A 21,932-nucleotide genomic window follows, 5' to 3' on the forward strand; every position below is an offset into this window, starting at 1 on the left:
ATGTGGGAAAGTGGTTGGTAGTCGTTGAGGTGAGAAGATGTGGCGCGTATACCAGCACTCTTCAGACCAGGGCACTTGAAGTTAACTCTAGACTACTTCATCATACTAGAACTATTCTTGGATCCCTCAAAGAATTTAAAATCAATCTGGGAACGCCGGTGGAGGCGTGGTATGGCTTTTGAAGAATTTGCACGTGCCCAAGATCACGCGCGTTTTTGTTTACATTTCCTGGAAGAAAAGAACTCATACATCTTCATAGCCTCCAACTAACAGAAATGGTATGTGTCAAAATCTCCTAAAAGTGTCAATTTTATGAATCAACTATATACATCAACATGGATGGACTGCTCGGATACACTCTATCAAAGCCAATCTTCGTTTGTATACCCGGATCATAGATGTGGCACGCCCTCACACGTATGATTTACTAACACCAGTCCAACAACAAAACATACAAAGACGCCTTCGCCCTTTTCGACAAGAAGGGTACTGGAAAGATCCCTGTCGAGCACTTGGGTGACTTGTTGAGAGCCGTTGGCCAGAACCCTACTTTGGCCGAGATCTCTGAATTGCAAAGCACTATTGAACTGCCAGAGTTTGATTTCGAAACCTACGAGAAGATTATCAACAGACCAGACGGTTTCAAGCCACTTGGGCTTCCTGAGGACTACATCAAGGGTTTCCAGGTCTTCGACAAGGACCAGACTGGATACATTGGTGTTGGTGAGTTGAGATACATCTTGACGTCGATTGGCGAGAAGTTGACGGACGCTGAGGTTGACGAGTTGTTGAAGGGTGTGAATGTCACTGCTGAGGGCAACGTCGACTACGTCGAGTTTGTCAAGTCTATCTTGGACCAGTAAGTGGGGCTACCGAAACATACAATACATCACCGGATACCATATATGAGAAGCGAGCTACTATATGATTATGTAGATAACAGCAAGAGATATTAGTCGAAGATTTATTGTACAGAAAACTATAACCAGAGGTGTTGCATTCTGCACTGCTTTCCCTAGATGTTCACCTCCCACTTTATATATGGGTGCGAATTTTCTATACTATCCATCAACTCCATACCATGTCACAGGTAGAGACCATAGACGAATTTCGAAATGAACGGTTCCACCTACCTACCCAAGAAAGACTCACAGCTGTTGCAGCTGCCTCTGCTATAGTAGGAGCAGGAGCAGGCTTCTACGAAGGCATTAAGCTATCCTCATTGAGGTTCCTTACAGAGAATGGTCATAGACTTCCTACCACAGTGGGAGGCTGGTACTTCTATCATAAGAAAAAGAACTATGTTATGATTATTAGCGGCTGTAAAGAAGCAGCCAAGGTTGCATTTAGGTACTCTGCTGGAGTATCGTCTTTCTTTGGCCTAGAAGCAGGGCTAGACTATGCTAGAGGCACTAAGGACTTTCTTAGTAGTGCAGCAGCTGCTACTATCGTTGCATGGTCTTTTGGAGCATACAAGCACATGAGTCCCGTGCAGAGAATGAACTACGTGAAAAGAGGTGGTCTTATGGGGCTTGGCATTGGACTTATCCAAGACGCAATGATAAGAGGCCGTGGGGGTCACGTATGGTATTTGCATTTGTTCGATAAATATAGGACAGCAGACAATCAAAGTATATAGAAAGATCAGTCCTCATCCTCGTCCTCATCGTCTTCATCTTCATCTTCATCGAGGTCTAATGGGTATTTGAGCAACACAGCAGCACCGGTCAACTGATTCAACTGCTCTCCAGACTCATGCTGGGTCGAAAATATGTACACGTCTCCACCTTGGGCCTTCACTTCATCACTCAAAGCAATGTAGTGTTTTCTCACAGCAATGTCGTCACTACGGAAAAGTGCATCTGTAAGCAAGAGACTCTTGACAGCTCCCATTTCCACAGCCTTGGTGGCTTCCTGAGGACCGTACCACGCTCTTCCGTCGTCTAGATTAAGAACTCTTTGGAATTCATCAAAGATAGCAGCTTCCTTGGCAAACTTAGTGTCTGTGAGGTTCTTCTGAACACTTGGGTCCTTGAGGACCTCCTCGAGGCCTTGAAGGTAACCTGTAGATGAGTGTACAACCAAGAACTTGGACTTATTCTTAAGAATGGCTTTATTATCGTTCTTGACAGCAGTTTCAAAAATAGCCTGTTGAAGAGCAGAAGCAGTGAAGCCTGGAGAAGCAAGAATGATCACCTTAAGCTTCTCCAAGTCAAAGTTTCTTAAAAGCGTGGCTTGCACGGTATCAAGGAACTTGCTAATAGCTTTATCGTGAGAAGAGCCACCACCTTCGCCTCGACTCTTTCTAGGAATGGACTTTTCAACCTTATTTCTCAACACAGTCATATTATCAGTAACAAGACACAAGTGGGCCACGCCTTCCTCCAAAACAACAGCACCAACCTCAGCCTTCTTCTCAATCGAAGATGCCTCAATAACAATATTATAACTGATCTCGTCCCATTCTGGCTTGGTCAATTTAAGTGACTTGTTAAGCTGAACCTCTGCGGTATGGTAACTCTGATTAGGAACAAACTCGTTCTGTTCGGTGGTTTTACCACGAATTCTCATCACCTCGTCACTAGGCTCATATTCAACACCTTCTACTGCAAGGGTCAAGTGAAGATGTTTCCTCTCAGCTTTAGAGCCCTCAGTCTTCTTGACGTTTCTCACCGTCAGAAGGTCCACCTTATCACCCTTCTGGACCAAGTTATAAAGCTGCCATAAGTCCTCTTTATCCTGAGGCACCAAAGTAAGAGAGCCACTCTTGTCTTTTTCCAAAGCAATGGTTTTGTTGAGGAGTTTCATTGCTAGAAGGTGGTAAGGTGCTGGAGATGGTGCTGGAGGTGGTGATGAGATGAGAGGTCCACAATAGTGCGCAGTCTTATCAGATGGCAAGAATCAGTCAATGCGAGTTGGACCAGAAAGAGGCAAAAATAATGAGTCAATCGAGTGGAAGTGTATTTTGTTTGACAAATTTTTAAAGAAGTTATACCGAGTCGGCTTTCTGTGGCGCAATCCAATACACCTACGGCAATTCCTACTGGGTGCAAAATTTATGGAAACTGTGAGGTAGGTGCCCCACAGCCATAGAATATTTCTATAAGATGTTATCATTTTAGAAAACCCCGGTAATATCCTGCGTCCGGTCTAGCCCTCCGAAATGGCTAAACATGCTTAAAAGAGACAATTAATGTAAGACAGTACAGTAGTTACCTTTGACAGACGCAAACGATGATCGCCCCGGAGATATCTCGAGTCTGGCTTAGAACGATCACGTTGTTCCTGCTAATCAGTAGACCATGCAATAAGAATTGAAATGTTTGAAAATGGCTTTAGACATGCCAGTGTCACCGCACTTCCTTGCTTCCGCCAATCAGTAAACCTTTCATGCGGAGGAGTTGCGTAAAGGTGCCTTTGGGCATTCCAGCGTCATGATTATCGACCCGAGAACCCTTTGGAACGTCCACGTTCCAAGTGTCCCCGAAGACAACCAATAATGCAACTAGCCAGCCATTTTCGAATGTTTGAAATGTACGAGCCCGACCATTGGGGCCATAGAGCTCTTTCACCACCTCACGAATTTGGTCCAAATCCAGGTTCCTTGGGATGAACAAGAAGATGTTATCTGAAAACTTCTTCATGCTCGTCACAATCGCCCGAAGATTGAACGGTCTCATACTGTGGAGATCGAAAAACTTCTTCTTGTTCACAGCTGGGCCTCCCCATGGAGGAGAACTGAAGACCACATCGAACTTGCCGTTTTGAAGCTCAACAACATCTGGAACCCAGGAAGTCGAATCCTGAAGCTCGTTCCAGTTGCCCTTGATAAAATGAGTGTTCTTATGTGTGCCATAAATCCTAGCATTGTGTTCACAGCATGCCACATTCGTGCTACTAATGTCAACGCCCACCAGATGCTCAAAGTACCTTGCAAACTGAATCGTGTTACCACCGCCACCACAGCAGACATCCAAGGCTGCTTTAGCTCTTGGAGCCAACGTTTTAGCTAACTTAGCAGTAAACTTGGCTACTCTCTCTGGGGTGACTGAGTACCACAACTCTGGCGTGAACAAGACGCCTTGGTCGAACTTGGACCATAATTGGTATCGTTTTCGCCAATATCGCTTGCAATGCTCCGGTAGAGCTTCGTAGGAGTTTTCCAAAATATCCTCTTCCTTATTTATATGAAGGAGTTCGTCGGAGGACATTCTGGAAGAGTGTCTGATGTGAGTTGGGTTTTATGCATGTTCTCGCGATGTTTGCAACCCGAGGAATGGTATTCACACAGACAAAGATGGAGATCTCCGAATGTCAAGTGGTTCTATGACTTTTAAGACAACTCTAGTATTATCGTTTTAGTGTCACAATTAAGCTTAAGCCCACATTGGATGTTCATGGCTTGACAAGCTACAGACAATTACCTTTCTAAGAATTAGTACTATTCACAATTCTACCCATCTCACTTATTTCACCTCAGCCTTGGCAATGGTGCTGTTCTTACAGAGCTCGCCCTTCTCGTTGACCAACTTAGCTGGTTCCTTACCCTCAGCAGTGTAAGTAACCTCAAAGTTCTCGGTGGTGCTGAAACCAGGCTGGACAGTCTCCCAAACCTTCTTCTTAGGGTTCAATTGCTTCTCTGGGGTAGCATTGTAGCCCTCGAAGAAGATCTTGTCACCTGGCTTAGAGCCAGCTGGTGGGTTGACGAACTCCACGGTGGTGTCGTTAGAAGCACACAAGACCATGGCACAGGACTTGACACCTCTCATGCTGACTGGCTTCAAGTTGGCCACACAGACAACGTATCTCTCTTGCATGTCCTCCAAAGGAACGTACTTGACCAAACCAGAACACACAGTTCTTGGGCCTTCAGCGTCACCCATGTCAATAGTAGACATGTACAAGGAGTCAGCATCTGGGTGCTTGACAGCCTTCTGGATGAAACCAACTCTCAAGTCGATCATACCTGGGTTTGGAGGAACAGCAGCAGCGGCCTGCTTAGCTTGTTGTTCAGCCTTGGCCTTGGCCTTAGCAGCCTTCTTGGCCTTAGCAGCCTCAGCAGAAGCCTTCTTGTCCTCCTCAGAGATTGGCTTCTTCTCCTTCTTACCAGACTCAGCTGGGGAAGCAGCCTTCTCAGCCTTAGCTGGAGCAGCCTCCTTACCAGCAGCAGCAGCACCTTCCTTGGCTGGCTTCTTCTTCTCCTTAATCTCACGAGGAACCTCAGTGTCGAAGTTGACCTTCAACTGCTCCTCCTGTGGCACTTCCACAAGAGTGTTCTGAACCAAGTCAGCCCATCTAATAATGTGTCTGAACTGGGCGTACTCCTCAGCCAGCTTCCACTGCTGGGCAACAGGCAAGACCTTGGCGAAGACATCCAAGTCAACCTTAGCTGGAGTGTGGCCAACAATGAAAGTCTTGGTTCTCAAGTTGTTGTTCAAAGTGACCAAAGACTCTGGCTCGTTGAGTCTGTTAGACAAGGTGGTGAACTGGGAAGCCAAAGCCTTAGCTTCAGCGTTGAGCTCTGGGAAAAGAGAGTCAGCGGCTTTAGCAATGTCCTTAAGAGGAATTCTGGTAAACTTAGTCAAGAAAGTGGCCATTTTGGTTGGTTGCAAATGTGAGTAGTGATTTAAGAGTCAGATTTTTTCAAGGTGGATGAGGAAAAAAGAGACTATGCGAAGGCTCATAGTGGAGAGAAGAAGAACCATGGAATCGTGAACGAACAAGCAGAAATTTAGGAAAAATAAAAGGATAAATAATAAGGGACGAAGATTGGTGAATATTGTGGGTCAAAGTAAAGAAGATTGGTTGGGGTTGTGTGGCAATGGATTGTTCTTTGTAGTGGCTGCGAAATGCTACCATACATATCTACTCAAACAAGACGATTCACTTAGTTATGCCATAAAATTGAGTATACGGGACTATAATTCGATAGCTTTGTTGACAGTAGCTATTTGAAAAACATCAATTCGATTTCACCATCTACTAGCCTCTTAGCCAACGATCACTTTTCATGCCTTTTCGCCAGGGTAGTAGAAGTTATTCTCCCATCTGACCTTATCCATGAGATCCATCATGAGCAAAGTTTCTTCCCAAGGAATTGAGTCTGACTGGGTCTTACCTGCTTTGATAGCATCGGCAGCGGCATTAGCTTCATGGATGAAACCGGCAAAAGAGTCCTTATCAAGATGTTCCTTGATGAGTTTACCATCCTGGCTGAAGGCCTTGACATGCTTAGGAGCAGCTGGATTGCCGTACATCTCCAAGGAGCCCTTGGTACCTTCCAATCTCAAAAACTGCTCAGGACCGGCTGTGTAATTGGAACTCGTTGCAATTCCTTGTTTGCCATTCTCGTACTTGATGAGAATAGAACTGAGATGGTCAACTTTATCGGTATCGTCCAAGGTAAGGAAAGATTTCACGTCAAATGGGGTAGCTTCCTTACCCAACTTATCATCCAAGAGAATACGTGAATAGGTCAATGGGTAGATACCAACGTCTAAAGTAGCACCAGCAGCCAATTGAATGTCTCTACCACGAGAAGAAACAGGCAAATTGTCCAAATCAAGATCCATGGAGAAATCACCAATCAAACGCTTGACATCACCAATCAACTTATCCTTAAAAACCCATTCCTTAGCTTTGAGCACAGCAGGAATGAATCTCGTCCAAACGGCCTCCATAACGAAAACTCCAGCTTCAGAAGCAGCTTCAAACACTCTTCTTGACTGTTCAGCAGTCACGGTGAATGGTTTTTCACAAAGAACGTGTTTCTTATTCTTCAATGCCTCGAGAACCTGGCCCTCGTGGAAAACATGAGGCGATGCCACATAGACGATATCAACGTCAGGATTCTTTAGAAGGTCCAGTCTCAGCTGAAATTTAGGAACCACGCCATGATTCTTCTCAGCAGTAATGCCATTGGACTCCAGGAACTCCCGTGCCTTATCATCCAGAGAACTGCCAATTGCAACAATTGTATGGTTATAGTCCAGCTCATCGAGCAACAAGTCCTTAACAAACTTTCCGGCAATGTTACCGGCACCCAAAATACCCCACTTCATGTTCAAAAGTAAAAATTGTTTGAAGATCTGTGGAGGTCTGTGGAGATAAGTAGCAAGATATAAGCCTGTTCGGCACTTTTACAGTTTGTGCCTTTGCAACGTTACACCACAAGGGCGCACCCCGGAAAGGCTTGAAAAATGTAACATTGGGGATGTGCGGCACCAGAAACACACATATCCCATCTTTGGGGTACACAGGACCTGGCGGCTTTTTGACAAGGTCTCCGGGTATAAATAAAGTGGGGGATCCACTGAATTCCAGAAGAACAGACTATTGAACATGACGCTTCCTCACAAACACCATGACGAAATCGCTGATGTAGGCTTCACTATCGTGCGAGGCTTCCTTACACCTGAAGAGGTGGAGACTTATAAGAAGGCATCTCTAGTAGTTGTTGAATATGCTAGAGAAGGTAACTGGCCTCATGTTCGTACCAGAGGTAAACAGTTTCCACCATGGCCTAAGAACTTTAGTCCTGATATTTGGGGAGTAACTGGTCTTTTGCACCCAGACTTGAAGGAGATGTCGAAACCTTTCCAGACATTATACTCAGATAGCCGTTTGTTGAACGTGGCGCTGGACATTTTGCAGACTCCCACAGACAACTTGTGTATGGAATTGTTCAATATGTTGATCAATCCACTTACTGATTTTGGTCTTGACTGGCACCGTGACTATATCAAGCCAGAAGCTCTGCCTGAACAAGAAGCTGAAGACTTGCTCACTGCTCCTTATGCTGGCACGCAATTTAACTTGGCATTGACCAACGATCTGTGTCTTATTGTGGTTCCTGGTTCTCACAAGAGAGTTAGAACCGAAGAGGAGAGAGAAAAAACCACTAACGACGACAGAAAAGAGTTCATTACGGGCCAGATCTCTGTTGATCTTAAGCCAGGCGATGTTGTTTTTTACAATAGTAACATTTTGCATCGTGCTTCGTACCTGGCTAAAGAGCTTCGTTTGACTTTGCATGGATCTTATGGACACTGTGACGAAGGTCACTTCCGTGCTAAAGGTGTACTTCAGCATGGTGTTGCTGACTGGTTGCCACGTTTCGAGCCAGTCAACGACAACATGACAATGTTAAAGGGTAAATTGACCAAATTGGCTGAACAGTTTAAGGGTACTGACTTGGGCTACTCCTTGGATGGCTAAGTACCATGCCTTCTATATTCATTTCCACCGTACATAAAGCACCACAATATATCACAATATGCTTGTACCATATAGAGAAACAGATTTTTTAGGTTTAATTCTCGGAATCTATAGCGAATAAGAAGGCTGGTAATACAATGAAGCCGTTTACGAAGTCCTAGTCTGACAAATCAGGTACGTCGCTTTCCGGTCAGAAGCTTAGAAGCCCTGATAAAACCCAACTTTCTAGAATTTTGGTTTTTACCATCCACTCCTTAACAATTACTCATAAACCAATTAATATAGTGTAGTGTCTAAACCTGGAATGCTGTGTAGGAGCATGACTGAGAGCATGCCAGATACATGTTCGTTTAGCTCGCTGGATCGGCTGCAAAACACAATGGTTGACACCCGTGCCTCCCGTGGGTAGGCATAGACCGAATGCATGGGAACTGTATCTCTCAGAATCTAATGGGTAATGAGCACCGAAAGCGGTACGAAGCCGGTATGTTTGAGTGGTGATTCTTATTATGTGACTTGGTGACTGTATGATTTTCCTAGGCCGTCGTGGATGTTGTATGAAACCGAGAACTTTGTCTCGGATCAACACCACCGACCGTGATCAACCCGAGACATCCTGACTCGGGGGATAAACATATGGATTGGATACGAAGCTTCTTGGGTTTATTGATTCACAAAGTAGTGGATTTATTTGCCATATCGCAAGTCACAAGATTCTAGTGTGGATGTTTATACTAACATACAGAAACGAAAGAAGATATCAAGAGCATGCAATCACTGCCACAAGGCACACATGACCTGTGATACGTCCAGGCCATGTAAGCGTTGTATCCAGCGAAATCTACAAGACACTTGTGAAGACGCTCCACGGAAACGGAAGAAGTACTTGGCAGATGTCCCAGCATCCATGATTAAGGCGCTGTCTGTTGATGATAGTAACACCTCTGTTCCTTCAACCCAACAGACTCCTTTTCCACAGCATACAAACCAGCAGCAACCCCAGAACCATCAAGTTCATCAGGCTACCATGTTCCAACACTCAGCATCTGTTCCAAATTACGTTCACCATAGACCTACGTTACTTTATAAGAGCATGAGTCAACGAGAGCCAATAAAAGAGGAGTCCCCGAGCTCCCTATTTTCAGACCAGCCTTATACGATGGACCAAAACTATCCAAGAAGCCGGGTAGGCAGTACAGACGATCAATGGCAACAAAACGCCCAATCACAAGACAATCAAAAACAAAGGAAGCCCACGAACTTTCTTTCTTCTGCCGCTGATCTCGAGTATTCCCAGCTTTCCAACATCCTTCAAGACAATTTCATGGGTCTCAACCCAAACCATCTGGCAACTTCCACCGAGGGAACACCCAATTCTGTCAATATATCGCCGGTGCTTTCGCCTCATGGAATGCTTCAAAAAAGCGTCACTTCCCCTTCATCTTTGGGTGCAAGCACATACAATGCAACTACAGCAGACTCCTCCACGCGACAGCCTTCTTCTCCGCATAAAAGACTATATCAAGATAACGAGTTTCCTCGTTGTGATGGCCGCATCAACCAATACTTTTTGGATCCCTCTGATGAACGTTCGACATTTCCCGATGTCATACAAGCAATTGAGGCTATGAGAGACTCAGATCCTTCTGTGTACTATGAACGCAACCAGAAACTGATGCTATCATTCACCATTGGTACGAACCCTGAAGACCTGTCAGGTCACATAATGGACGACAATGGGTTGCAATACCTGGAGCCTGAGAGCATCTATGCGACAGTGTCAAAGCCATTTTCGTATACTCCCGGGTTCCATAAGCTTATTGCATACTTACGAAGCCGGTTTCCAAAAGAAATGTTGGTCAAGATGGCTGAATCTATGGCTTCCTATCGACCATCTTTCATTGCATGTACAAACTCGCTACGAGAGGCTGATCTTATCTTTATGGAGCAGTGTTTCCAGCGTACCCTTTTAACTTATGACAACTTTATCAAAGTAAGTGGAACGCCTACAATCGTATGGCGAAGAACAGGAGAGATTGCCTATGTTGGAAGAGAATTCAGCATCCTCACAGGCTGGACTAAAGACCAACTTATGGGCCAGAAAATCAACTTTATTGTCGAACTTCTAGATGATAAGTCCGTTGTTGAGTACTTCCAGCTTTTCCTGAGAATCGCGTTTGGTGATTTCTTAGGTGCTACCATGACAGAGTGCACGCTTCTTACACCCAAACACGATGTGAAAATTAGAACTGGGTGTATTTGGACATTAAAGCGTGATGTGTTTGGTATCCCAATGATGGTTATCGGCAATTTCCTTCCAATAGTCTAATTTGGCTGCAAATTCAATCATGTGACTGATAACACGAGGAACGTAACAAGTTGTGAATATAGATAGTCGTTCCTGCGGCCAAAGTCTCGGTCTCCTGTACTGCCCCACGAAATCCCTGGCATATCCGAGTACCACAAGCTAAACATTGAACCATGGTCGACAAAACATCAGATGCGCTTACTGCAAAGCTCGTCATAACCGTGGCAATCATTTGCCTTGGTTCGCTTCAATTCGGCTACCATATGTCTGAGCTCAATTCTCCAGAGGCGATTTTGTCTTGCAAAGAATCGATCCCCCTTCTTACACCATATGAAGACTCTTTCTTCGGTCAGCGTGGATTTGTACGCTGTATTCCATTACAGCCCGAGCAATTTGGGCTTGTCACTTCGATCTTCAGTATCGGTGGTTTGCTTGGATCCTTTTACGTGGGATCGGTTGCTGATAGTATTGGCAGACGGAAGACGGCTTTAGTCCACTGCTGTATTTATTTCATTGGGTCCGCTCTCAATGGACTCAGTAATTCATACCATGCTTTGTTAGCTGGAAGATTTGTGGCTGGTATTGGCGCTGGTTCCGCCCTTGTTGTCACATCACTTGTCATTAACGAAATCGCCCCACCTCTGTACAAGGGGTTTTTGGGTTCCATGAATCAAGTGTCTGTGAACGTCGGTATTCTTTTCACGCAAGTGCTTGCCCTCAAGTGGAACAATGATAATGACTGGAGGTTCATCTTGTTCATGGCCGCTGCAATTGCTTTGGTTAACTTCTTCCTTGTCTTGAGCTACATGGAAGAATCGCCAATGTGGCTCGTGAACAATGGTATGTCCGATCAGGCATTTACTGTTTTACACAAATTGCGAGGCGGTGAATATGCTCTTGCCCGGAACGAAGTGAATAGTTGGAAGCAGGCTTCCGGAATCGAGGAAGAAGACGCCAACTTGTTAGCCGGAGAAGAAGAGCAAAGACCAACAAGCAAGTCGGCTGTTTCTTTGCGTGAATATTTGAAACTGTCAGAGTATAAGAATTCAAAGACGGTGGCTACTGGCATCTTGGTACTTCAGCAGTTTTGCGGAATCAACTCCATCATCTTTTATGGTGTTTCTGTTTTGATTTCCATCTTCCCAACTAAAGCTGTTATGATCAATTGCTTGATCTCGACTGTGAATGTCATCGTGACGTTTGCGTCCGCCCCTCTTGTTGACAAGTTGGGCAGAAAGCCTCTCCTTAAGACTTCAGTTACCTTTATGGGTATTGCCGCTGCCCTTCTTGGCTTTGGCATTCAAACAACTAACTCTCTTTTCTCGGTGGTCGGAACCTTTGTCTACATTGCATTCTTTGCAATTGGATTAGGACCTATCCCATTTTTATTGGTCGGAGAAGTGACCCAACCAAAGGCAAAAGCGCTGGCACAAAGTTTTGGTGTTACTATGAATTGGGTGGCCACTTTTGCGGTTGGTTACTTATTCCCCGTTCTTAGAAACTCGTGGCTTGGAGGTGGCACCTACTACATTTTCACCGCTATGTGTGCGGTGACATACATCTTTGTCAAAACATGTGTTCCCGAGACTAAGGGTAAGAACACTTATGAAGAAGTTTGGGGTATCCGTAACCAGTTGGAGTGAAATTGTTCAAGTCGCTTCAGTTACGCTGCTCTGGGCTCTCATGAATGGTTGCAAAACCTGTCTATACTAATGAAGCAATGACTTAGGAAGTGATGTAGACCAAGAATGACGTATTAGGTTACCATGAAATGACATTGTTAAATCGCATTCCTCTAAGTAACTCACAAAGCATCTATTACTTAGTTTTTATATGTTTCTACCGACCATCCAGCCAGCTTGACCTTGAGTATGACTGGCTTTGGTTGTCTCTTAGTGCTCACGTGCTCCCACTTAGGGCTTTGACCTAAAAATTGAGTATTTCGCACTGTTAAGTATGAGAAGTCTTGCACATAGAGCTACCAACAGAGCTACATGCCTGGAGGTCTGGGTGTCGCGGTTCCCTGGCAGCTGCGGGAGAAAAAATTTCAAGCTACTACCTTCAAACGTTTCTCCCTTCATCTGAGTTCTAATCTATCAGCAATGCCAACCAGATTAACCAAGACCAGAAAGCACAGAGGTCACGTTTCCGCCGGTAAAGGTAGAATCGGAAAGCACAGAAAGAATCCAGGTGGTCGTGGTATGGCCGGTGGTCAGCACCACCACAGAACCAACTTGGACAAGTACCATCCAGGTTACTTCGGTAAGGTTGGTATGAGATACTTCCACAAGCAGAGAAACCACTTCTGGAAGCCACAGCTCAACTTGGAGAAGTTGTGGTCTTTGGTTGAGGAGGAGAAGAGAGAGGAATACCTCAAGTCTGCCTCCGCTTCCTCTGCCCCAGTCATCGACACCTTGGCCCACGGCTACGGTAAGGTCTTGGGTAAGGGTCAGTTGCCAAACGTTCCAGTCATTGTCAAGGCCAGATTCGTTTCTAAGTTGGCTGAGGAGAAGATCAGAGCTGCTGGTGGTGTCGTTGAGTTGATTGCTTAAGTCTAGGGACTTTTTGCATTCTGTAATAGTCAAATAAAACTTTTCATGAAGAGAGTGAGTGGAGAGCTCGTCGTTGAGCTTCATCAGTAGAGTGAAGGAAGATAGTGAAGGAAAGATACAAGGATGAGAGGTCTGTAGTGAAGTGGCCTCTTGGAGAACAGCATTGAAGGCAGAGGGCAGTCTTAGTGAAGATATGCTGTTGAAATATTGTTGGAAGATGGGAAGATTGAACATGCTAGTCTGAAGGGCACCATAGACTTCGAAAGAACGATTTTGGCAGCTTTGAAACGTACTCTTACGTTTAAAGGCGGTGGTGAAAAATTATTCCGAAAAACTTTACATTGACCGTACTCGGGGTGCTTCAATGGAAGTGTTGAATATTTTAACAATTCAGCCAGAAGACAGAAGTTGGCACTCGTAGCACCATGCTTTTTGAATTGCCATGCCTTTGGTCCTCAATAAGATGGTGCTCTGTCTTCAGCTGTCAATAGTGACTACCGCCTCATTATCTTACTTACCATACCCAATTTCGCAGCCATGTAAAGACCAGACACCTCTAACACAAGAACTAGTACATGAAAATGCTTAAAAAGACTGAAGATAAACCGAAGACCAACCCTTTAAATCTTTAGAAGGAAAACAGTTTATTTCTTTCTTCATCTCTCATGCCATCTCTCTCACTGAGGTGGCTCGCCTTATCGACTCCATGGGGTCCCACAAGTGCGCCCTTAAATCCACCAGCAAGCTCAAAAACTATCTTTATTCCAAAAGTCAAGAATTAATAGGCCCTTCTAGGACCCTTAAATACCCTAATTCCCCATTTCCACCTCTACCTATCTCTACCTGGAACTCATCGGTTATGGCATTATCGGAGCGCTACGTACACTCCCCATGTTTATGATTTGGGCAGAGAAAAACTTCACACAAATACTAACCTTCCCACTGGTTATCCGGCAGTCTTTCCACAAGTGGGCCAATATTCATCAAAACAAATAATTTTTACTCCATGCCCCAGATGACTGAGCCCTTGTGGACTCCCGAGGCAGCCGTGCCTGAAAAGCTCCACCATCTTTTGACTAGTAAATCTAGACTCAACAGCATGCTTGCATTCACCCAGATCGTCAGGCTCTTGAAGACACAACCCCGTACTGGCTGGGTTGACCGTGGTGTCCCAGTTGCCAAGACTGAGTCCATCGCTGACCACATGTATAGAATGTCCATCATCGCCATGACGATTCCAAACAAGGAAATCAATGTTGACCGTTGTGTAAAGATCGCTTTGGTCCATGACATTGCCGAGTCTTTGGTGGGAGACATTACGCCATTCGGCGGCGTCACCAAGCAGGAGAAGCACCGCAGGGAGCTGGATACCATCGACTACTTGGTGAAGGTCGTTTCACCTTACAACAGCGATTTCGCCAAAGAGATGAAAGAGTTGTGGCTTGAGTACGAGGAGATCCGTACTCCTGAGGCCGTTTACGTCAAGGATATCGATAAGTTTGAGATGATCCAGCAAGCTTGGGATTACGAACAGGACTATGGCTTGACATATGACTTGAACGAGTTCTACAACTCGAGATCAGCCATCAAAACCCCAGAGATCGGTGAGCTTTGTGATGAGTTGATTAGACAACGTACTGAATTTGTGGAACAGCAAAAGCAACTCCAACAAAAATAAGCATCTCCATTCATAGCATTTAGTGATTGTACTTTAATACAGCTTCCGTGACTGGTTGCAAAAATGGTGTGTACGGTGTAGTCTCTGCGCATATATATGTTGCACCATCTCTAATCTTGCCACTATAGACATATGACCCAAGAGGCAATAAGCAAGGGCCATGAAGAGGAAAAGCCTGTTTTTGGCTCCTCTGGAAGGAAGATCATCTACGACAAGGACGGTAAACCGTATGTATGAGAGTTACTCATCTGCTTAATAAGCCACTAACCTTTAGCTGTCGAAGCTGTAACAGTCTATTAGACTTTCAATTTGCTACCGGAGGAATGAAAGCACCTAAAGTTGCTGCTCCAGAGAAGCCGCAAGAGTCTGCTACAACCACAAGCACAGGTACAAGCTCGGGTTCCAAACCTGCTTACGCTAAAGTTGAGCCACCAGATGTGGAAGTATTAGGACGCTCTTCATGGACTCTTCTCCATTCAATCGCTGCTACGTACCCTGAAACGCCTTCCAATAAGCAACAAGCCGATATGAAACAGTTCCTTAAGTTGTTTGGCAACTTCTACCCATGCTGGTTCTGCGCTGATGACTTTGAGAAGTATATGGCCAAAAAGGAGCCTGTGACTGACACTCAGGACAATTTAGGCCGCTGGCTCTGTGATGCCCATAATGAAGTAAACGAGAAGCTCGGGAAGCCAAAGTTTGACTGTAATTTATGGAAGAAGAGGTGGAAAGATGGTTGGGAGTGATGTACATAGACCCTATATTTGTAAATAGTCGAGACGAATGAAAGTCTCTGAAAAGTATAATTGACTTCTAAGCACTTAGTAGACAGACTTGATCCACTCGGTCAATTCGGCTTCTGACTTGCCAACGTCTGCGGGAATGAATCTATCCGCCACCATCTGTTTTTTCAACAACACCACAGTCGGTATCTTTGAAACAGCATACGACTGTTGTAACTCTCTACCGCCTGGTCCGTCACAGGCAATGTTTGCAAGCGACACCAGCTTATCAACGCTCAATGGGTACTTTGACTTGTCACTGAGAACGTCAAACAAAGACTGCGTGAGCTTATTGCACTTTTCGTCACCTGGCATAGTGAAGTTGAGTAATAAAGGTTCTTTTGTCAAAATAACATTGCCCAATTCTGTTTGGTTTTCAATGTATGTGGGGAAGAGTCTATTCTTGGTGGTGATCTGGTCCGGGTTGGGAGGATATATGAGTTTCTTGTTAAACTGAGACAAGAAACCAAATAAGAAGGTCCTCACAGGAAGAACGAAAGCAGCCTTATTGGCGACTAAAGCTGGACGTAAAGCAGGCAGAAACATCGTCTGGAATAGAAGTAGTTGATATCGAAGGCGTGGGTGCAAAATGCGCGGCTCAATGTAGTTGCGGTTTGACAGGCTTGGGTCAGGCAAAGGCAGATATGATGCTTTTTTTTTTTTTTTTTTTTTGTTGAATTCAATTAAATGGAAAGCTCTATACATGTATATATCTGAAAGAGAAAAACCATCTATTATTCAGATCTTCCTCGTTTGACAAAGTCGTGTGAACCCTAATGGTCCCCCCGAAATGCCACTGGAGTAGGATCCGCCATCATAAAGATAGTATTGTAGCTGTCATCGTCCCATGGGTGGAATCCGCTTGAGGGCTGCTGTAAGCTCGGCTTGCAGAAGTGGCTCAAGCGCAGAGGCATCCCGACTCCGGTTGTACCGTTGTCGATAAGTGATGCGAACCACCTTAAAAAACCAATTTAATTGGCGAAGGTTATGGAATGACATATCTGTCGGTGCTAACATAGCTTCAAGGGCCATCGGCTTCGTGCCCTGTAATTCTTTCCACCAAAACTTGGCGGTTTCACATTGTGAATAAATATGAAATTGGTGTAACCTCTCTGGAAGTGATTGTAAGCAAAAGTGACATCTCATGGTTTTGTCACTGGAGCGAGGAAATTGTAAAGGAACATAGGATCCAAAGTTGAATAAGTGTACTGCGGAGAAGTCGTTGTGATGGAGCCATTCCTGTTTGTATAGCTTCCGCCAAAACTTCTTCCAACGAGTGTAATTCTGAGAGGCAAGACAAATGTCCGTAAGGTGATCCGGAATGATGGGGCCACCTTTTTGATGCTCCTGTCTGCTCAAAGACGTAAATTGGTTCTTGAGACAAGCGTTCTGCTCTCCTGTAGAAATCACCGGCTGTCGGCGAAGAGAGGCACGTAGGGAACCATCATGGTTAGGTTCGCTGGTGAATAGGCTGTTTCCTACGTAAGATCGGGTGCGTCGGACCACCTTCTGCCACGCCCGTAAGTACCCTATCTCACTGTCCGAAAATGTCCAATGTAAGTGTTGATAAAAGATATCCGATTGCTCGAATAAGAAGTCCGCTGGGTCTAGGGAGGTGACCAACAGAATATCAACATGCTCTTGTTGCAAAATGATTTTTGCCATATGATGCTTTAGCTTGAGTCGGAGATATTGCACATACCAAGTGTGTTTATCCTCGAGGATGGCAGCTAAGACTGCTGCTCTGTGGCCTTGAAGTTGTATCTTCATCTCAATGAGACCAAAACCTCCATTCTTCGGGTTGGCGTGCAATTTGGACGCCGAGATTCCCGGGAAAAAGTCTTCGATCGCTTTGTCCATTGAAGTAAGCTCAGACCGTGACATACAGTGTACTAGGTCCTTATAGACTGCTTTAGAACTGATAAATATGTTCGAACCGAGAGCCCTAGTGATGAGGTTAAGGCTCATGTATCCTTGGAGTCTGCTAGCATCTCGTAGCTTGCTTATGAGCGTTGACCACTGAGTGCCAGTGATCGCGAAGCCAAGATACTTAGTATCATTATGATACACTGAGGTCTTGGAAAATGGTAGGATGTTGGATTCGAGCTGGGGGTAATTTCTGTGGAATCCAATGAGTTTGGATTTGCTATGATTGAGGCGACTATTGCTGGCCGTCTCAAATTGCGCAATTATACCATGACATCTCCTATAATCTCTGAGCGAATTGAGATAAATGTTCACATCGTCGGCAAAAGCATGATAGTGGATGGTTTCCAAGTAACAGCCTTTGAAACTTAATTCAAGCCCTTCCAAAGTCTCAAGTTGACGTAGAAAGGGTTCAAGCGCAATGTTGAAAATTAAAGGCGAAAGAGGGTTGCCTTGGCGAGTTCCACAGCGAAGGGGGAACGGGCGTCCATCAATATTGTTTATGCGTACGTAGGCCTCCTGACCTTCAAGGATCAGCATGATAAAATTTATCATGTATTTGCCTAGCCGCATCTTCTGCAAAACAGTCCGAATGTAAACATGTGAGATCCTATCGAAAGCTTTTGTGAAATCAGCCATGAGGATCGCTTTCGGTGAAATTTCTCTCGTCAGAGGCAGCCTCTGTTGAATCAAAGGTATCATTGAGAAGAACTCCATAGTGTTGCTATGGATGTTCCTCAGCATGCTTAAAGTGTTCTGGTAGAGAAATTGACGCTGTTATCGTGAATATTCAAGTATATTTAAGGTATTATGAAACTTTTTTGTTATTAAAAGGATTTCTTGAATTTATGATTTCACTTTGTTTAATAGGAATGATTCTGTTTTGGCTGCGAAACGGTGAAGTACCGAGAGATTGTAAATACTTAGTAGACTAATGGAAATACTCAAATTCAAATAACTACAAAATAAAAGATCACATTCGAGAAGGCGAACTTTCGAATACTGGATAATATTGAGATCAATGCAAGTAATACAATGGTCTAGTAATGGTCACTATTCAGTGTGTTGATGGTGGTGGCAGAAGACGAGAAGATATCGCCTTTAAAACACATCTAATTACAGAAATCCAATCAGGCAAACAAACATATTACTAAACGATAGGATTATTCTATAAGTATCTAAGTGTTATTAAACGAGAATCACAGATTCTTGAATTTCGAGTATTGTTAGGTTGCAAAACCACGGAACCTGTCAACGATGGACACTATCCCACCACATCTCAACAGCCAATGCTCACCGTAACTTCAACTGAAGCCCATAAAACCTATCAAGGGCAATTTATAGCCCCTAGAAGGCTAATACACTGACTTCGTCAGATTTACCACATTTTGCAACCATTGCTAATGGCCCTACCAAGTCCACTGAAGACATCAAGTACCAGCCCTCAACCCAAAACTCTAAGGGCAGTTTCCACAGCTGCAAATGTACCTGCACTGCATGGCACAGCACGAACCAAACAAGGCCCAAGTCCCTTCCAGAACCCTCTAGCGCCCGCAGTGGCCCATATCTCCCGCGCAGCCTTCAACGCCAGACCCTGGAACCGAGACTCAGGACCAAACTTATCGCTCTGAACATTACTCTTAATCACATCCAATGGGTAACTCGATAACCATAACGCATTACCGGCAGCAGCACCACACGCCAAAAGCTCAGGCGTTGAAACGTCTTCTCTACCTTTATACCCTCTCAGCTGAATAACTGTCTGGAGAAGCCATTCGTAACTCATAAACCACACACCATAAGCCTGACACTCACGAACCACAGTTACGCCCAATCCACGGTAGAGGCCGCGTACGCCCTGGTTGCCCCAAATGGCGCGCACGGTTTCCTGGAGAGAGGTGGACTTGGTGGAAGCTTGACTGAGGATTCTGAGCTGCTCTACTGGCGCGGTGACTGGGGAATTGACTAGACCTGCTGCCGCACCAGCCAAGTATGTTTGAGGCCAGAGCAGGAGCTCCAGTTTGCCAGAGTACTTGAGCAACTGACGCTTTGACTCGAGGAAACCGTAGAATTGAAGGGATACACATGCTCCCACACCGAAAAGAGGGCCAAAGTGCCTTTGTAGAATGCCAATGGGCCTTCTTTTTGGATGACTTGCTTCACGATGCTGGTAGTGGTGGCTCCGCTGGGGCTCGTCTGAAGCCTGATCTTCACCAAGTCGAAGGGCTGCCCTATAAGGACCTGTGTGGCGCCACCCACAAAACCGGCAGCAATGTCCTTGACTTTTCTGCTAAGCGATTCGTCGACTGACATAAAGAGATGTGTGGTTTATAAGGTTTCTGGTTCCTTAGAGCAAACGGCTTTTGCAACTGTGATTGACTAAGCGCACGTGACGCTTGGCTCGCAAAATGGCTGCAAAATCCAATGAACAATAGGACCATGGCTGAGGAAGGTTTAGGTACTTACATTAGATCCGTTCCTAAATTTATCATACAAGTACGTATCTGCTTCAAAGAAGCTTTTATTTATCGTTCAAGAGACCGCCAATCGACATGGTGCGGCGACTGCGTTCGGCTGGTTCTTGGAATGCACTGGTGAAGTCCACCGCCAATGCTGGCTTCTTTGCTTCTTTCTTGACTTCTTTCTTCACTACAGGCTCCACAGGTAACGGCTTCTCAAGCACTGGAGGTGTGCGAGGAACGTTTTGTGGATTCTGTATGGAGGGTAAAGTGATATTCTCACGCTGACCATCGAATGATGCATAAGCAGATGGAAGCGATGCCCCAGGAAGTGGAACCAGACCATTGTATAGATGCCGAGAAACAGGTGGAATTGAAGGCTGCGATTGCCCTTGCAAGTAACCTGCTTGGCCTTGGTGGTGATTCGGAGATAACGGCTGCAGAGTGCCCGAAGGGTACGCTACAGAAGCTGGGGCTGGAGGAACAGGAGCAGGAGCCGAAATAGGTGGAGGTCCTTGGGCAGGGGGTCCCGCTTGAGGAAGCGAAACATGCGATTGCTGGGGGAGATGCTGAGAAGGTGGAGCCTGAACCATATGGGAGGCACCACCTGGAAATGCTGGGTAGTACATGGGCATCGCCTGAGCCGAGTGGTAGACGACTTGTGGAGGCGGAGGCCCAGGCATAGGTCCTGGTCCGTTCGGAATTCTGCCCTGACCAGAGTAAGGGAGGTAGTAGGAGGGCACGAACGGATGGACAGGAGTATTGGTACCGTTTGACGCTACTGGAGTATGCGAGGGTGTAACGGTGGTATTGGTGCCTTGAGCAGCTGGAGGCAGTGGGATCGGTAGCGGTGAAGAGTGATCTTTCGACTCAGTCTTGGCAGCCTTTTTATCAACTTTAGGGGTATTACCCTCAAAGTTACGTTTTCTGCGCTTGATGGTGCTGCGCTTCATTTTTATAGGTCTATGAGAACCGTGCAAACGGTAGTAGAGCCCGCAGGCGTTGCAAATAGTGTTTCCGGCATCGTCTCTTCTCCAGAGGGGAGTGATGGTTGAAGAACAGTTGAAGCAGGCAACAGCCAAGGAGTCCTCTTCCTCGGACAGTTTGCTCTTGGCGGCGAGTTCTTTCTCCTCTTCTTTTGCCTTGCGTTCTTCGTTCTGGCGAAGAACCACTCTATTATTGTAAGCTGGGCAGCCCTTGCACACGGCAGAGCCACCTGTTCCGTTACAAGAACCATCACCTTTACAGGACCCTTCGGTTTCCTTGACGGTAACAGTATTGGGTGGTCTTTTGAGATTCACCGGGCGATGATGCTTATTGGAACGTAGATAAAGGCCACAAGCGTTACATATGAGTGTGCCATTTGGAGCTCTTCTCCATAAAGGGGTCTTGGTGGTGCCACAGTTGGAACACAGCTGACCGGCGGACTTTTCGTCTTCCGATACGGTGGTTCTCGGGCAGACCTCGTCGATTTCAGTTTTGATGGCCGGCGGTTGCGGCGACGGTATAGCTGACATGGTATTTCAGCAAGGTAGGTCAGTGATGGAGGAAGCCAGCATGAAAAGAAGCAGGCGAGGTTAATGAATGGGAAGTAGCGAAGCGGATGATCTGAGATATGGACCGATGGGATGAAAGTCAGTGATGTGGAAGGTACTGATAGCTCTAGGGCGGTGATGTAAAAAAGGAAGTTTTTTCTAATAAGTTATAAGTCAAGGCCTGATGGAGGTCTTCGAGAAGTGGTAGGGGAAGAAAAAAAAAAAAAAAGCCGGTGAGGGTGGGGCAGACGAGGCAAGTATTATATTGGATGGGGAAAAAGCAGGCCGATACTGCGACCTGTTGCGAGACACTGGAGAGCGTTAGTAATGCGACAAGCACAAGACACAACAGAGACAGGAAGAGCAGGCGAAGGAACCAAGCAAAAAAAAAAAAAAAAAACAACAAAAACAACAATAAGATTAAAGAAAAGGCATAGGAATCCTCCAATAGAAGGAATGTAAAGACTACCAAAAA

General features: G+C 45.4%; 16 protein-coding genes across 16 annotated transcripts; 8 read left to right on the forward strand and 8 right to left on the reverse strand. All coding sequences in view use genetic code 12, as the record gives it.

Annotated features, from left to right (window-relative positions):
- Positions 1-335: 335 nt before the first annotated feature.
- On the forward strand, positions 336-863 carry MLC1 (Mlc1p; the record flags this gene model as incomplete). Its single annotated transcript, XM_025484126.1, has 2 exons — positions 336-377; positions 438-863. The coding sequence occupies 2 exons, from the start codon at positions 336-338 to the stop codon at positions 861-863; spliced, it is 468 nt and encodes a 155-aa protein (XP_025342341.1).
- Positions 864-1,081: 218 nt separating this feature from the next.
- Positions 1,082-1,562, forward strand: CXQ85_000379 (uncharacterized protein; the record flags this gene model as incomplete). Its single annotated transcript, XM_025484127.1, has 2 exons — positions 1,082-1,507; positions 1,554-1,562. The coding sequence occupies 2 exons, from the start codon at positions 1,082-1,084 to the stop codon at positions 1,560-1,562; spliced, it is 435 nt and encodes a 144-aa protein (XP_025342342.1).
- An 82-nt stretch (positions 1,563-1,644) lies between these two features.
- CXQ85_000380 (ribosome dissociation factor) lies at positions 1,645-2,808 on the reverse strand (the record flags this gene model as incomplete). The annotated part of the gene is made up of 1 exon (XM_025484128.1): positions 1,645-2,808. One exon carries the CDS (start codon positions 2,806-2,808, stop codon positions 1,645-1,647), a length of 1,164 nt encoding a protein of 387 aa, XP_025342343.1.
- Positions 2,809-3,350: 542 nt separating this feature from the next.
- On the reverse strand, positions 3,351-4,211 carry CXQ85_000381 (uncharacterized protein; the record flags this gene model as incomplete). Its single annotated transcript, XM_025484129.1, has 1 exon — positions 3,351-4,211. The coding sequence occupies one exon, from the start codon at positions 4,209-4,211 to the stop codon at positions 3,351-3,353; it is 861 nt and encodes a 286-aa protein (XP_025342344.1).
- Positions 4,212-4,466: 255 nt separating this feature from the next.
- On the reverse strand, positions 4,467-5,597 carry ARC1 (Arc1p; the record flags this gene model as incomplete). The annotated part of the gene is made up of 1 exon (XM_025484130.1): positions 4,467-5,597. One exon carries the CDS (start codon positions 5,595-5,597, stop codon positions 4,467-4,469), a length of 1,131 nt encoding a protein of 376 aa, XP_025342345.1.
- Positions 5,598-6,008: 411 nt separating this feature from the next.
- On the reverse strand, positions 6,009-7,061 carry CXQ85_000383 (uncharacterized protein; the record flags this gene model as incomplete). The annotated part of the gene is made up of 1 exon (XM_025484131.1): positions 6,009-7,061. One exon carries the CDS (start codon positions 7,059-7,061, stop codon positions 6,009-6,011), a length of 1,053 nt encoding a protein of 350 aa, XP_025342346.1.
- A 280-nt stretch (positions 7,062-7,341) lies between these two features.
- CXQ85_000384 (uncharacterized protein) lies at positions 7,342-8,217 on the forward strand (the record flags this gene model as incomplete). Its single annotated transcript, XM_025484132.1, has 1 exon — positions 7,342-8,217. One exon carries the CDS (start codon positions 7,342-7,344, stop codon positions 8,215-8,217), a length of 876 nt encoding a protein of 291 aa, XP_025342347.1.
- A 793-nt stretch (positions 8,218-9,010) lies between these two features.
- ZCF11 (Zcf11p) lies at positions 9,011-10,546 on the forward strand (the record flags this gene model as incomplete). Its single annotated transcript, XM_025484133.1, has 1 exon — positions 9,011-10,546. One exon carries the CDS (start codon positions 9,011-9,013, stop codon positions 10,544-10,546), a length of 1,536 nt encoding a protein of 511 aa, XP_025342348.1.
- Positions 10,547-10,698: 152 nt separating this feature from the next.
- Positions 10,699-12,168, forward strand: HGT18 (Hgt18p; the record flags this gene model as incomplete). The annotated part of the gene is made up of 1 exon (XM_025484134.1): positions 10,699-12,168. The coding sequence occupies one exon, from the start codon at positions 10,699-10,701 to the stop codon at positions 12,166-12,168; it is 1,470 nt and encodes a 489-aa protein (XP_025342349.1).
- A 459-nt stretch (positions 12,169-12,627) lies between these two features.
- Positions 12,628-13,077, forward strand: RPL28 (60S ribosomal protein uL15; the record flags this gene model as incomplete). Its single annotated transcript, XM_025484135.1, has 1 exon — positions 12,628-13,077. One exon carries the CDS (start codon positions 12,628-12,630, stop codon positions 13,075-13,077), a length of 450 nt encoding a protein of 149 aa, XP_025342350.1.
- Positions 13,078-14,083: 1,006 nt separating this feature from the next.
- Positions 14,084-14,755, forward strand: CXQ85_000388 (5'-deoxynucleotidase; the record flags this gene model as incomplete). The annotated part of the gene is made up of 1 exon (XM_025484136.1): positions 14,084-14,755. The coding sequence occupies one exon, from the start codon at positions 14,084-14,086 to the stop codon at positions 14,753-14,755; it is 672 nt and encodes a 223-aa protein (XP_025342351.1).
- Positions 14,756-14,887: 132 nt separating this feature from the next.
- ERV1 (flavin-linked sulfhydryl oxidase) lies at positions 14,888-15,501 on the forward strand (the record flags this gene model as incomplete). Its single annotated transcript, XM_025484137.1, has 2 exons — positions 14,888-14,982; positions 15,030-15,501. 2 exons carry the CDS (start codon positions 14,888-14,890, stop codon positions 15,499-15,501), a joined length of 567 nt encoding a protein of 188 aa, XP_025342352.1.
- A 75-nt stretch (positions 15,502-15,576) lies between these two features.
- On the reverse strand, positions 15,577-16,083 carry CXQ85_000390 (uncharacterized protein; the record flags this gene model as incomplete). Its single annotated transcript, XM_025484138.1, has 1 exon — positions 15,577-16,083. The coding sequence occupies one exon, from the start codon at positions 16,081-16,083 to the stop codon at positions 15,577-15,579; it is 507 nt and encodes a 168-aa protein (XP_025342353.1).
- Positions 16,084-16,679: 596 nt separating this feature from the next.
- Positions 16,680-18,003, reverse strand: CXQ85_000391 (uncharacterized protein; the record flags this gene model as incomplete). Its single annotated transcript, XM_025484139.1, has 2 exons — positions 16,680-16,776; positions 16,802-18,003. The coding sequence occupies 2 exons, from the start codon at positions 18,001-18,003 to the stop codon at positions 16,680-16,682; spliced, it is 1,299 nt and encodes a 432-aa protein (XP_025342354.1).
- A 904-nt stretch (positions 18,004-18,907) lies between these two features.
- On the reverse strand, positions 18,908-19,776 carry YMC2 (Ymc2p; the record flags this gene model as incomplete). Its single annotated transcript, XM_025484140.1, has 2 exons — positions 18,908-19,504; positions 19,549-19,776. The coding sequence occupies 2 exons, from the start codon at positions 19,774-19,776 to the stop codon at positions 18,908-18,910; spliced, it is 825 nt and encodes a 274-aa protein (XP_025342355.1).
- A 208-nt stretch (positions 19,777-19,984) lies between these two features.
- SFU1 (Sfu1p) lies at positions 19,985-21,439 on the reverse strand (the record flags this gene model as incomplete). The annotated part of the gene is made up of 1 exon (XM_025484141.1): positions 19,985-21,439. One exon carries the CDS (start codon positions 21,437-21,439, stop codon positions 19,985-19,987), a length of 1,455 nt encoding a protein of 484 aa, XP_025342356.1.
- Positions 21,440-21,932: the final 493 nt, after the last annotated feature.

Source organism: Candidozyma haemuli (genome assembly GCF_002926055.2).
Source record: "Candidozyma haemuli strain B11899 chromosome Unknown A_2014730914, whole genome shotgun sequence".
In the NCBI taxonomy this organism is placed as follows: Eukaryota; Fungi; Ascomycota; class Pichiomycetes; order Serinales; family Metschnikowiaceae; genus Candidozyma; species Candidozyma haemuli.